The sequence below is a fragment of the Bufo gargarizans genome, chromosome 4, assembly GCF_014858855.1.
Source record: "Bufo gargarizans isolate SCDJY-AF-19 chromosome 4, ASM1485885v1, whole genome shotgun sequence".
Classification (NCBI taxonomy): Eukaryota; Metazoa; Chordata; class Amphibia; order Anura; family Bufonidae; genus Bufo; species Bufo gargarizans.
In genome coordinates this window covers 513,808,582-513,824,255 of record NC_058083.1, presented here as the reverse complement: position 1 = coordinate 513,824,255, position 15,674 = coordinate 513,808,582, and the positions used below count along the sequence as shown (strand labels likewise).

Genomic DNA, 15,674 nt, shown 5'->3' with positions numbered 1-15,674 from the left:
GCTTTCCTGCCCAAAACAGTTCCACAGATTTAGGCTGTGCGGCCGGTCTGTCTTCTCCTTCAAAATTAGTATACGGGCCATAATCCTGAGGCAAGAGGCTGGACAACAGGCCCCTCCAAAACCCAGTGGCGAGGTTAGTTTCGCCACACGGGAAACTCCTATTTGGAACCAAATATCCATGATGTGCTTGGTCTCCACATGCTCCAACGGTCCAGGCAGATCTGTTGGTACCAGAACCATTCTCTATGACCTTCCGGTGAGGAGCGATGAGCCATAATGGGTTTTGCAGATTTTTGGCCACCAGGGCCAGGAAGGGGGAGTGGAATCCTTCCAGGGGGAGAGAGGGGTGTGACCGAATAAGAGTTAAAATGCCCATGAAGAGCACAGGCCATGGTCTTTCTCTGAAGGGGGTCACGTAGTATAACGTGTTTGGAGGAACCTTGGAAAACCTGCTTATGTCACTGCCTCCCGGGGGGCTATGGCATTCACCATTACAGCTAAAGGGTTACGCCTTTATCCGGTAACTGACTTTAATTTGCTAATTCTGATTGTACCAGCATCTGTATTTGCATATCGGACCATTGTATTTATCTGTGTATATATAGTGTCCTGTCTAATGCGCCCTTAAGGAAATTAACTATATAAATTAATCTTGCGCTGTTCTGTATCTCGATTAGAATTGTTTCGATACCAAAATTTAGATTCGGTTTCGATACCATAAAAAAGTATTGCAATAATCGATACCACGCAAAAAAAATAAAACGCAAAAAAAAGGCCGCGTGCATTCCGCATTTTATGGAACGTCCGGCCCATAATAGAACAGTCCTATCCTATATTTTGGGGGGACAAGGTGACTACAAAAAAATGGCGAATTGCGCAGTTTACTTTTCTTTTTTTTTCTTTTACACGTCTTTGTAAAAAATGATGTCAGGCAGGGCTGTGAGGTGCGGTATCAACTGGTCCTACCTCATCTAGGGTGTCACTGGATCCGGAAAAGGTAACTGCAGTGATAGAGAAAAAAAAAAGAATGATCACACAAGGAAGGGATGCTAACTGTCCATGTTTAAAATCTATTATGGGGCGCTGTGCTGGCCTTTGAAACTGAGCCATCCCAATGTATAATAGTGTAATCTAAGGCATTTCCCATTAGTGCAACCACATAGTACTAATGCCCACCTTGTGGCCCCTTCACAGTAGTTATGCCCACCTTATAGCCCAGTGATGGCGAACGTTTTAGAGAGCAAGTGCCCAAACTGCAACCCAAAACCCACTTATTTATTGCAAAGTGCCTACATGGCAATGTAACCTGAATGCTACAGTCCAATATAGTATATCTTCCATGTACTTTATCATTTAGCTATAACCTGCCTACATTCAATGCGCCACCTGTGCCATTCATAGCATGCCCTGATGAATGGCAGGAAAAGTCTAAGGCATATTGGTACGCCTTAGACTTTTTCCAAGGCGCAGGTGCCCACAGAGAAGGCTCTGAGTGCCCCCTATGGCACCTGTGCCATAGGTTCGCTACCACTGTTATAGCCCTTTCAGAGTAGTATGTAAATGTATTTGTGTGTAACCAGCATCTGTGGTTGCGTTCATGACCATGTTAAGTAAAAAAAATACATTTTTGGCAAAGCAGGTGCTTTCCTTGTTCTTTCTGATGACAAAACCAAAACAGCCTTTTGTGGCTGAAATGTTGATGGTTTTAAAAAGGTTGTGCATCTTTCTTGTTTTTGGCAGCCCCCTCTTCTAAGCAGACCTGCAAAGGGGAGAACACTTACCTGCTCCCCGGTACTGGGTCCTGACTCTTTTTACTCCCTGGCCTTAGCTGCCTTGCTCTGGTCCCCTGTTGCCAATAGCCACTTGGCAGCAAATTGCTAGTCACAGCGTTGATCTACTCATCTTGCATCATGTGCCCAATTGCCATAATGCAAGGGCAGCAGATCACCACTGTGGCCAGCAGTGGGGTCAAAGTGGATATTGACAGCGGAGACTCGAGCAAGGCAGCTGGTGCGCCGGTACGTTTCCCTATGCAGATCTGCCTGGGAAGTTCTAATGATAGTTTCCAGTGCCTTGCATCGACTCCTGTTGTCAGTATTGCACGCTTTGGTGGAAAACCAAACATGGAAAATTTGGAGTGGTGCATGGGAATCAAACTGTGAATTGTAAAACATTTGTCTTAGTAAAGAAAAATATAGCGATGAGATGAATGGAAAGAGACTCCCTCGCTTGGCTCAGTGTTGGAATATTAAAGGATAATTTTCAAAGACAGAAATGGGGTCATTTACTTACATGCCAGATTTTGGAGTATAGAAAGTAGCAAGGCCTAAGCCTGTGTGACAATACTTTATCACTCAGACATTTTTTCACTCTTCTCGCCATTAGGGAATAGCGGGGGTTAGCAAATTGGCCCTGGTACATTCACAAACATTTAACCAATTTCAGGTGTAAAAGTTGTCTAAAATTTACTCCTCTCAGGAAGTGGAGTAGAATTTCACTTCAGAAACACACAGCCAGAGTATACGCTTAAGTTATGATTAATTGTATGTTTTGTGATAAATTAGGCACATCCTTCGGCAGTCTAGCTGCTATCAAAAAACAAAATAAAAAGTCTCTTTGTGGAATTTTTTAGGACACTTCGAGGGTCATTTATCAAAGTCTGAGATCCATGGTGGAAGTCTCTCCTCACCATTTGTACACACAGTGACCACCAACTCCGTAGTTTCTGGGGCCATATGTTATCATCTAAAGAATAAAGAGACATAGGCCCAAAATGCAGATATTTATTAACAAATGGTAACAACATGTTTGACACAGTTATATAAAGTCTAAGGGAATCATGTGACAGATCGCCTGATTACAGTACTTTGTTTCACGCAGTACTTCACTTAAAATTACTCAGGACCCGAGAGCGCGTGTATTACATTTAGTGGACTCTAGAGCTCAGATCCTGATTTTAGGGCTCATTCACACAAACGTATGGTTGCCGTGCCCCTGTTGCAGACTGCAAATAGCGGTCTGCAAAACATGAATACCGGCCGTGTGAAGTCCGTATGGCGTTTCGGACCCATTGAATGGGTCCAAGATCCGCAAAATACATCAAAAGATAGGACATTTCCAATCTTTTACGGTGTGGAGGCACAGACCCCAAAGTCCTTGGACGAGCTTCTGAGTGTTTACATGGGCTTCTAATCCATGACTTTGCTCCACAAAATATAGGACATGTCCTATCTTTTGACATATCTTACGAATGGCAGGCCCATTCAAATCAATGTGTACCCCAAAAGGAAAACAATGAAAACTACAAGTCATCCTGCAAAAATCAAGCCTTCAGACAGATCCATATAAAAAAAAAAAAAAAAAAAGTGTGTCTTGGGATTTGGCGATGCAAAAACATTTTCTACTTTAAAAAAATAAGGTTGTTATAGTGCAACAGTAGAAAACTTAAAAAAAAATACATGTATTCGGTATCACTATAATCAAATAATGAATAAAGTTATGTCATTTGAGCCAAAAAATAAAAGCTGCAAATTTTATAGCGTATAAACAGTATTCATGTTTTTCCATATCTTTTTACCAGAAACAGTTAAAAAAAAAAAATGAAATTAGGCGGTCATGTGTACCCCAAAATGGCACCATAAAAACTACAATTTGTAACGCAAGTTGACAAATTTTTAAAAAATCCCTTGGTAGAAAAACATTTTTCCTCTGTATGCTCTCTGCTGTGCAATTACAGATGACATCCTGAACATCCTGAAGCGGCCCTGTGTGAATTCACTGTTTTGTGATAAGACTTGACTGAATTCTATGTCATTTTCCACATTCAGAACATGAAAATAATTTCTCCCCGTGTGGATTCTCTGATGTCTAACTCAAGATCTGCTTTATGGTTATCACTAGTGTTCAGTGAAGGGAACCAGTGGTATTCAGTATGAATTTTATTAAAAATTTGATTTTAAATAAAGCCAAATTTCAATTTACGAATCATTTTTCCTAAAATGGCGGCTGGAGTGGTCTTAAAAAAAAAACTAAAACAACGTACTCACCTAATGCACTTGCTCCTCTCGACTAAAAAAAGACCTGTCGAAGGATGATGATGTCACCGTTCTCTCCCAGCACAATCACGTGATGAAGTCATCACACTAAGCGCAGGTCCTTCAGCAGGTCTTTTTCAATCAAGAGAGGAACGGACAGCCCCTATGCAAACAAATGGATGAGGCAAGTGATTTTTTATTTATTTTTTAACCCAAAAGTCTGCATTGTACTAGCGCATTACCACTTTTAATGGCCGTTATATGGGTGCACTTTGGTCTAAGGAGCTGTTAAAAATGGTCTCATTGATTAATAGGCTGAATGGGGTTTTAACATAGTGATTCGTAGCAAATTAATTTGGAAGAAATCAAATTTCTTGTTGAACTTTGACCGAGCTGCAGAATTGAATTTTTCAAAAGTTTGCTCATCTCTAGTTACCACATTCTAAACATTAAAATTGCTTCTATCCAGTGTGAATTCTCTGATGTTTAACAAGACATGATTTATTTGTATAATATTTCCCACATTGCAAACATAAAAATGGCTTCTCCCCTGTGTGACTTCTCTTATGTGTAATAAGACTTGATTTCTGTATGAAAGATTTCCCACATTCTAAACAAGAAAATGGCTTCTCCCCTGTGTGACTTCTCACATGTATGGCAAGATGTGATTTCTGTATGTAAGATTTCCCACACTGTAAACAATAAAATGGCTTCTCCCTTGTGTGACTTCTCTTATGTATAATAAGAGTTGATTTATGTGTGTAAGATTTCCCACATTGTAAACAAGAAAATGGCTTCTCCCCTGTGTGAATTATCTGATGTGAAACTAGATTTGATTTATGCATGAAAGATTTCCCACATTCTAAACAAGAAAATGGCTTCTCCCCTGTGTGAATTCTCTGATGTGCAACTAGAATTGATTTAATTTTGAAAGATTTCCCACATTCTAAACAAGAAAATGGCTTCTCCCCTGTGTGATTTCTCTCATGTATAACAAGACATGATTTCTTTGTGTAAGATTTACCACATTGTAAACAAGAAAATGGCCTCTCCCCTGTGTGACTTCTCTCATGTATAACAAGAGTTGATTTCTGTATGTAAGATTTCCCACATTCTAAACAAGAAAATGGCTTCTCTTCTCTGTGACTTCTCTCGTGTATAACAAGACATGATTTATGCGTGTAAGATTTCCCACACTGTAAACAAGAAAATGGCTTCTCCCTTGTGTGACTTATCTCATGTATAACAAGAGTTGATTTACGTGTGTAAGATTTCCCACATTGTAAACAAGAAAATGGCTTCTCCGCTGTGTGAATTCTCTGATGTGCAACTAGACTTGATTTAATTGTGAAAGATTTCCCACATTCTAAACAAGAAAATGGCTTCTCCCCTGTGTGACTTCTTTCATGTATCACAAGATTTGATTTAGTTATGAAAGATTTCTTACATTCTAAACAAGAAAATGGCTTCTCCCCTGTGTGAAGTCTCTGATGTGCAACTAGACCTGGTTTATTTGTGAAAGATTTACCACATTCTGAACAAGAAAATGGCTTTGCCCCTGTGTGACTTCTCTCATGTATAACAAGAGATGATTTCCGTGCGTAAGATTTCCCACATTGTAAACAAGAAAATGGCTTCTCCGCTGTGTGAATTCTCTGATGTGCAACTAGACTTGATTTAATTGTGAAAGATTTCCCACATTCTAAACAAGAAAATGGCTTCTCCCCTGTGTGACTTCTCTCATGTATCACAAGATTTGATTTAGTTATGAAAGATTTCTCACATTCTAAACAAGAAAATGGCTTCTCCCCTGTGTGAAGTCTCTGATGTGCAACTAGAATTCCTTTATTTGCGAAAGATTTCCCACATTCTGAACAAGAAAAAGGCTTTGCCCCTGTGTGACTTCTCTCATGTATAACAAGATTTGATTTCTGACTAAAACATTTCCCACATTCTAAACAAGAAAATGGCTTCTCCCCTGTGTGAATTCTCTGATGTGAAACTAGAATTGATTTATTTATGAAAGATTTCCCACATTGTAAACAAGAAAATGGCTTCTCCGCTGTGTGAATTCTCTGATGTGCAACTAGACTTGATTTAATTGTGAAAGATTTCCCACATTCTAAACAAGAAAATGGCTTCTCCCCTGTGTGACTTCTCTCATGTATCACAAGATTTGATTTAGTTATGAAAGATTTCTCACATTCTAAACAAGAAAATGGCTTCTCCCCTGTGTGAAGTCTCTGATGTGCAACTAGAATTCCTTTATTTGCGAAAGATTTCCCACATTCTGAACAAGAAAAAGGCTTTGCCCCTGTGTGACTTCTCTCATGTATAACAAGATTTGATTTCTGACTAAAACATTTCCCACATTCTAAACAAGAAAATGGCTTCTCCCCTGTGTGAATTCTCTGATGTGAAACTAGAATTGATTTATTTATGAAAGATTTCCCACATTCTAAACAAGAAAATGGCTTTGCCCCTGTGTGACTTCTCTCATGTATAACAAGATTTGATTTCTGACTAAAACATTTCCCACATTCTAAACAAGAAAATGGCTTCTCCCCTGTGTGAATTCTCTGATGTGAAACTAGAATTGATTTATTTATGAAAGATTTCCCACATTCTAAACAAGAAAATGGCTTCTCCCCTGTGTGACTTCTCTCATGTATCACAAGATATGATTTAGTTATGAAAGATTTCTCACATTCTAAACAAGAAAATGGCTTCTCCCCTGTGTGACGTCTCTGATGTGCAACTAGACTTGGTTTATTTGTGAAAGATTTCCCACATTCTGAACAACAAAATGGCTTCTCCCCTGTGTGATTTCTCTCATGTATAACAAGACTTGATTTACTAGTAAAACATTTCCCACATTCTAAACAAGAAAATGGCTTTTCCCCTGTGTGACTTCTCTCATGTATAACAAGAGTTGATGTATCAGTAAAATATTTCCCACATTCTAAACAAGAAAATGGTTTCTCCCCTGTGTGAATTATCTGATGTGAAACTAGACTTGATTTATTTATGAAAGATTTCCCACATTCTAAACAAGAAAATGGCTTCTCCCCTGTGTGATTTCTCTCATGTATAACAAGACTTGATTTACTAGTAAAACATTTCCCACATTCTAAACAAAAAAATGACTTTTCCCCTGTGTGAATTCTCTGATGGTTAACAAGATTTGATTTATGGTTAAAATGTTTTTCACATTCTGAACATGAAAATGGCTTCTCCCCTGTGTGAGTTCTCTCATGTATAACAAGATCTGATTTACATTTCGCACATTCTGAGCATGAAAGAGCATTCTCCCCTGTATGAATTCTTTGATGATGAACACTTTTTCTGTGGCTTTTATTTTGTTTAACAGTCTGTGATAAATCAAAAGATTGAAATTCATCCAAAGGATCAGATGAAAGATCTTTGCTGTGAAAGACTGCGGGTACATCTGAGATAATGGCATGCTCTTCATGTGTATCTTCTGTGACACCACAATCATCTGTTCTAAAATCTGACATCACATGTTTCTTTGAGGTCCTGGTACAGTCATCTGCCAAGAATAAATAGTTTTATCATTTTTAAATAATAGAACCTTAAAATGATATATATTTTATAACAGTTATATATAATATATATAAAGAAAATCCATATAAATTACAAGTCATGGAGCAAAATTCAAATATCAATTGACTATGGGAAAACAGATAGCAATCTGACAGTAGACCAGTAGCCTGGACCAATAGATGATAATGTTAGGTCACCAGGCTGTTCACTTGTATTTTCCACTCTTGTGCCGAAGCCAGTATCGTCATAGGTTCACAAGGGATCTGTAAGTCAGTGCTATAAGCTGGTGTCTGTCTCACACACTGACCGCTAACTGCACTCAAGCACAAAACATGCCAGAAATTGAAGCTGAAAACCTACCTTCTATCTATCTCACAGATGTAGTAAATACATTATTGCTCATATACCACATACATATAAATAATACCGGCATGTACTGTATATATAATGCTCTGTTCATATCACATTTATGGGCTCTAACATATACGCCCAGGATGTATACATTGAATTCATGTGTGTGACAGATACCATACAGTGACATTTAACTTTTTTTTACTGAATATATTTTTATGGAATACTGATGTATAGAAGCCAGATGGAGACCAAAAGCCTCTGGACACATATACCTTTTATGTTATGCAGTTTTCCCAATGTACAAACTAAACATATATCACAATCATGATATGATCCCAGCCTATATCATAAGATAAGTTCACGCACACATATAAAAGGTCCATCATTAAATTACACACATGTAAGTATATACTACATAGACACATACACAAATTACATGAATGAAATTAGTGAAATGAGAAAAATATTTAAATGAAACTATTGTTTAGAAATAGAAAACAGAAAATTGGCATGTGCACACCCACGCACTAACACAGAACTTTCACTGCCACCACCCGTCAGTTATAAGGTCGACAGGACACCCCTGAGTGCTCCACTCGCAAGCAGACACACATACACGGTAGTAAGCCTCACGGAAAACAACATACAGCCTCAGACTGCACACACACTTTTCATGGAGCTAACAGGTTCTTAAGGTTACAAGACAAACCATAAAACTTTTAGGTTTAATGTATGAAAAATAGACAGACTAGAATAGACTTGGTTACAAAAATTGATTAACAAGAGACATACATAAATGGCAAAAAATTGTAAAATAAAAAGGAGAAAACATAGAAAGTTCTGATACTTAGCAGTTGTGTGGTAAAAGTCCTTTCCTCCCAGGAGATTTGGGCAGAATAATGGTGCACAAACTAATTCGATTAGATCTCCCACTTTGTGACACTCAAATATCCAGGGATTGCATGTTTATGTCTTTCCTCCAGGGGCAGGGCTAAAGGGGGATTTTCCCTCCCACCTCTGACTCAGCCCCTCTGGCCGAGCTTCATTACCGATGCAGCTGGCCCACTGGCCATCTAGGGAACAGGTATGAAAATATAAAAAAGATATCTTCACCAGGCCAACTGGGAAACTACAGACCCCAGACCTTCTTGATAATTCATATCTCATCGTTCAGATACATGTCCAGGACGCTCAGAAGATGAGATCCTTATTTTAAGAAGATGAAGGCAAGTTGATACGCCATGTCTGGTGTCCATGCGATGCCCCCATCATACCAGATATGATGAGCCGGGTTTTGGAGACATCAGCCCCATCCTGAACAAGTTATGAAGGATTACAACTTATTGTTCATTCTCTGGTATGAAGCTCCCATGCTGACACACGGTGCTGGAGAGTCTGCTGTCCCCTGCCCTGAGTGTGATCAGCAAAAGGGCCCATCCTGGTTAGCATCTCCGTGCTAACTAACCCCCCGGGGAGCAGTTTGCCGTTTTCACAGGTATGAGGCAGACATCTCGGCACTATATGCAGCCTTCACCCAAATTATCAATGGCTGTTGACCTGGCAATACAAATACATAAATACAGTCGTGGCCAAAAGTTTTGAGAATTACACAAATATTAGTGTTCACAAAGTTTGATGCTAAACTGCTTTTAGATCTTTGTTTAAGTTGTTTCTGTGATGTAGTGAAAAATAATTACACGCACTTCACACGTTTCAAAGGCTTTTATCGACAATTACATGACATTTATGCAAAGAGTCAGTATTTGCAGTGTTGGCCCTTCTTTTTTCAGGACCTCTGCAATTCGACTGGGCATGCTCTCAATCAACTTCTGGGCCAATTCCTGACTGTATAGCAACCCATTCTTTCATAATCACTGTCACGAACTATGGATCCGATCGCTCCGGATCCCACAGCTGTGACGTAGTGGTCTGTGATGGAGTCTGCGCACACACACAGAGACCTCACGTGACCGGGGTATTACCATTCGGCTAACACCCCCCCACTACACTTTGGTAACTGCCATTACGTGGGTTCCCGGTCCACGAGCCGACTATCCGGGTCATTCACTATCACACAGATCAGTGGATGACCCGGATATCACTTACTGACCAACCGCAGTCAATCACCCCCAGCTACAATTCCTAAATGCAATTTAACCAACTACCTGGTAACGTCTCTTCAAAGGCAAGGTACGTTGTTCAGCAGCTTAGAATATGGAAGACTTGGCTATTTATATTTTATAATCTTTAATAAGCGGTAAAAAGCAGTGCATACAAGTCTAATGAAAATTACTATAAATCTACAGAATAATAATAACAATATAAATAATCACGACAGTTCAAACGAAAGGGAAAAAGATGAAAGAATACTTAGTTTCTCTGGAGGGTTTCAGATGGTCGTTCATATGTCCTTTTTGAATCCTTGCAAACCCCTTTTCAGTATGTATCAGGGGAGACCCTCAAAGTTCTTCTGATACAGGGATATGCCGTCAATGTCCAATTAAGTGTCTGGTGATGTTCCATGGGTCTCTCTCCTCTGTCCTTGTGCATGGATTTTTATGAACTCTCCCATGGGCAGGAGACTTACTCCTGTCAGCCAATGGCAGCAGAGTGACTGTCAATCCTAGGAATTGGTCTCCAAGTGTTTTATGACCCCATCAAAGTTCAGTTCCTACAATGAGGATTATACTTAAGCCCGTATCTCCCTGATACATCAGCATATTTGTATACAGAATACATATTTACCTACAGAATGAGACCACACACGGTAATGCTGGGACCTGTAGTTCTTCTACCACCCATAGGTCAGCTACGGAATCACATCCTCTAGTCATATTTGATACCCAATTAACCACAATACTCTATAGAGCCTGGATCTGGTGTCAGAAAGGGCATAAGTTGATTCATAAATGAAATATGAAAGTGGACTGGTTTTATGCCCAGAGCTAATTAAGGGCTATTAGCTCTCCTCAAACCAGACCTGGAAATTAATGACGTCACGCTCCAGACAGGCTTGACAGCGAGCTGATCTTATCTTTAAAGAACAGGATGAGCTGGGCCTGGTATAGCTTTTATGACCTTTTATAGCCGGCCTCAAAGAGTAGTGGTAATAAAAGTGTCCATCTATATCATAGGTGACCCAGGCTTCGGGAAGATGAGAGTTCACAGTTTTTTTTTACATATGCCAGAAGCATATAAGATGGCTACCCAGAGTAATTATGTATGTATGCCGGCACAATCACTACTTGGATTTTGTCAGAATTTGTGGGTTTTTGTTTGTCCACCCGCCTCTTGAGGATTGACCACAAGTTCTCAATGGGATAAGACTTGGGGAGTGTCCAGGCCATGGACCCAAAATGTCAATGTTTTGGTCCCCGAGCCACTTAGTTATCACTTTTGCCTTATGGCACGGTGCTCCATCGTGCTGGAAAATGCATTGTTCTTCACCAAACTGTTGTTGGATTGTTGGAAGAAGTTGCTGTTGGAAGGTGTTTTGGTACCATTCTTTATTCATGGCTGTGTTTTTGGGCAAAATTGTTAGTGAGCCCACTCCTTTGGATGAGAAGCAACCTCACACATGAATGGTCTCAGGATGCTTTACTGTTGGCATGACACAGGACTGATGGTAGCGCTCACCTTTTCTTCTCTGGACAAGCCTTTTTCCAGATGCCCCAAACAATCGGTAAGAGGCTTCATCGGAGAATATGACTTTGCCCCAGTCCTCAGCAGTCCATTCACCAAACTTTCTGCAGAAGATCAATCTGTCCCTGATATTTTTTTTTGAGAGAAGTGGTTTCTTTGCTGCCCTTCTTGACACCAGGCCATCTTCCAAAAGTCTTCGCCTCACTGTGCGTGCAGATGCGCTCACACCTGCCTGCTGCCATTCCTGAGCAAGCTCTGCACTGGTGGCACTCCGATCCCGCAGCTGAATCCTCTTTAGGAGACGATCCTGGCGCTTTCTGGACTTTCTTGGACGCCCTGAAGCCTTCTTAACAAGAATTGAACCTCTTTCCTTGAAGTTCTTGATGATCCTATAAATTGTTGATTGAGGTGCAATCTTAGTAGCCACAATATCCTTGCCTGTGAAGCCATTTTTATGCAACGCAATGATGGCTGCACGCGTTTCTTTGCAGGTCACCATGGTTAACAATGGAAGAACAATGATTTCAAGCATCACCCTCCTTTTAACATGTCAAGTCTGCCATTTTAACCCAATCAGTCTGACATAATGATCTCCAGCCTTGTGCTCGTCAACATTCTCACCTGAGTTAACAAGAGGATTACTGAAATGATCTCAGAAGGTCCTTTAATGACAGCAATGAAATGCAGTGGAAAGGTTTTTTTGGGATTAAGTTAATTTTCAAGGCAAAGAAGGACTATGCAATTCATCTCATCACTCTTCATAACATTCTGGAGTATATGCAAATTGCTATTATAAAAACTTAAGCAGCAACTTTTCCAATTTCCAATATTTCTGTAATTCTCAAAACTTTTGGCCATGACTGTACATACTGTATATGAATATGCGGGCTGGCGGCAGTACAGGGCATACAGAGAAGCTTCCAGCCCGCCCAACATGAAAGTGAAGGGAAGCGCGGGCTTCTTGCAGTACAGGGCATACAGAGAAGCTGCCAGCCCGCCCAACGTAAAAGTGAATCGTAGAGCGGGCCCACATTTAGTGAAGCTGCCAGCCCGCCCATCAGGTGTTGCTTAGTGCCACAATATATGCGCGGTCTGGCGGCTTCACTGAAGGCTAATTCACTGAAGCCTGCGCTGCCCGCCCGCCCTCAGTTTCAGAGAAGCTCAGGAGCCATTAGTGAGTGCTCCTGAGCTGCTGCAGCCTGTATATTTCCCCCAATTTCCCTTTTTATAAAAAAAATACCGCTGTATCTAGGGCTTATTTTTGGAGTATGGCTTATATTTTAAGCCTACTCCAAAAACCCAGCAAAATAGCATTAGGGCTTATTATCGGGGTAGGGCTTACACAGGGTAGGGAAGGGCTTCGGGGAAACACAATCTATATACAGTATAAATATATATATCTATATATATATAAAGCTTAGTGTATGTATGTGTGTGTATATATGTGTATGAAGTCCGTTATAGGAATCAGCACCATCGCATTTACAATCACAAAATTTGGCACACAGGTACATCAGAGGTGTCCGGGAAGGTTTTAGACAGGGTCTCAGCTCTCTAGCACATACCATTTCTGAGATATTCCAAAAAATGCACTAGCCAATAGAAGCCTGGTCACATGATCTCTATCAGCCAATAGAAACTTGCAGGCCCTTAGTCTCCACATACACACAGTTTTACACCAGGTTTCCATAACAACCCAGCCATTTTTCTTCACTGCTGTAGGTCAGCTTTAAAAGGGGCAGGGCACTGTGGATGACACTGTTAAGAGAGCAGAGTGCTGTGGAGGTCACAGTTCAGGGGGCTGGTAAGGTGGCCATTCAGGCCACCCTCAAAAGACAGACTTAAAAACCCCACCACGCCCGCTTCCACTCCGCAGCTGACGGGGATTGAAAAAAATGAAGGTAAAAATCCACTTCTGTCAGCTGCAGGGGTGGGAGGAAGGGTGACTTTCTCCCTGCAGCTCACGCTCAGACAGCACAATGCTGCTGTCAAGGCTGTGTCTCAGTGTTGTTTGCCATGACACGTTTGCCGTGCATGCTGGTTGCCTGGGACAACTTGTTGTTTATGCAGCATGTGTGTACTCTGCTCCTTTATTCCTGATTCTTTCCCTGCCTGGTGCATGTGGAATTAACTTCCTGGCTGGGTGTGGTCACTAGGTGCTTTATATGCACGTTTCTGGTAGTAAGGAGGTTAGTTGTTCTCCAGGCTCTGTTGGTGCTGGAGCTATGCTCCTATCCTGGGTGTTCCATCTGCCCAGTCCTTGAGGGCCACCTTGGAGACATTGATGTCACCTTCTCTACCTTTTCCTATTCTATGTGTGGTGTGGTAATTTCAGGTTGGTGTTGTATGTCTAGTTGTTGTTCCATATTTGGTCTGTCTATGGTGTTTGCAAAAGTACAGGCCGTAGTGGACTCCCTCCCAAGGGCTGGGCTAAGCGCGAACCCCAAAAAATGTGCTATAGGGTTGGAGGAGACACGATACCTAGGTTATGTCATTGGGCGCGAAGTCATCAAACCCCAGATAATCAAGATAAAGGCGATACAGAGCTGGCCACGACCTGTCAACACCAGGCAAATAAAGTCGTTTCTGGGGTTGGTGGGATATTACATGCAGGAATTTCGTCTCCGCTCAAAAATCATGTTCTGAGTGGACACCGAACGGACCCCATAATAGGTCTTTAGGCTCCGTTACTCTCAGTTAGGTCTCAGTTATCTGCAGAATCCGTCCTTTCCGTTCTCCTGCTCCTCAACGGAGCTGGAGAACGGAAAGGAGAAACGGTGATGTGAACGAGGCCCAAAGCTAATGGATATGGGGGAGGTCAGAGAGCAAGTCAGGGAATTCCTACGGATTAACGAGGGAACAGCCGACACAGGGGTGATATGGGATGCACTAAAGGCATTTCTGAGAGGTACCTTCATTGCACAAATATCTAAGATCCAAAAACAAACTAGAGCCATGACAGAAGAGTATAGGCGCAGACTAACGGAGAAAGAGATGCTACACGTACAAAACCCCTCTCCATCGTCACTGGCGAACTGGAAGGAGGCGCAGGAAGCAATTAATGCCTATAGTGTGGAGCAAGCAGGTAATAGGCGCTTTTTCATGAGGCAATGTTACTTTGAGGAGGGAGAGAAAGTGGGTCATTGTTGGCAACAATAGCCAGGGCGCAAACAGAGTCATTGTATGTGCATAAGATGCGAACCATGTCGGGGACGGTAGTTACTGAGACCTCAGACATTCTAAAAGTGTTTCAGCAGTTTTATAAGGAACTATATACTACAAAATGTAGATACAGGGATGACGAACTGGTGTGATATTTGAGTCATGCAAGCCTAAAAGTGCTCTCTGAGGAAGAGCGGGGTGGTCTGGAGGTGCCTATTAAGTTAGAGGAGTTGCAAACGGCTCTAAGTAGTATGGCAAATGAGAAAACACCTGGTCCGGATGGGTTACCGGTGGAGGTGTTTAAGGCCATGGGAGAGGAATTACTACCAACAATGCTAGAGGTATTTAAAAAGGCACTGGATAGGGGATGCCTACCTGACTGTCTATATGAAGCCACTATTGAAGTCCTCCCTAAGCTGGGAAAAGATCCAGATTTTCCAGAATCATATAGACCTATTTCCCTGCTCACAACAGATGTAAAAATTTTGGCAAAAGTTCTGGCCAATAGATTGGCAGGGATAGTTACATATGTGATACATCCGGATCATTCACGGTTCATACCATCTAAATCCACTGCCATAAATCTGAGACTGCTGTTCCGAAACATGCAGGCAATTCCGGGAGGTCGACTAGGCAAAGCAGTGATGTCACTCGACACTGCAAAAGCTTTTGACAGTGTCGAATGGGGGTACTTATGAGCTGTCTTGAGGCATATGGGATTCGGACCTATATTCCTGTCATGGATTCAGTTATTATGTGGCTCCTAGAGCCAAACTTAGAGTAAATAATTAACTATCAGACAGTTTTGAACCCGGAAGGGGGACACGACAGGGGATGCCCGCTGTCACTGCTACTATTCGCTATTGCTATAGAGCCACTGGCTGTGCTTATTAGGCAAGATCCTCAAGTACATGGCTT

General features: G+C 41.4%; 1 protein-coding gene across 1 annotated transcript in view; it reads right to left on the bottom strand.

Moving 5' to 3' along the window:
- Positions 1–2,869: 2,869 nt before the first annotated feature.
- Positions 2,870–15,674, bottom strand: part of LOC122934326 (zinc finger protein 850-like) — a 42,936-nt gene continuing 30,131 nt past the window's right edge. Inside the window, exon 3 of the mRNA XM_044289707.1 lies at positions 2,870–7,584. Coding sequence (XP_044145642.1) covers positions 4,496–7,552 — 3,057 coding nt within the window. The 5' untranslated portion in view covers positions 7,553–7,584 and the 3' untranslated portion in view covers positions 2,870–4,495. The remainder of the gene's footprint in view (positions 7,585–15,674) is intronic.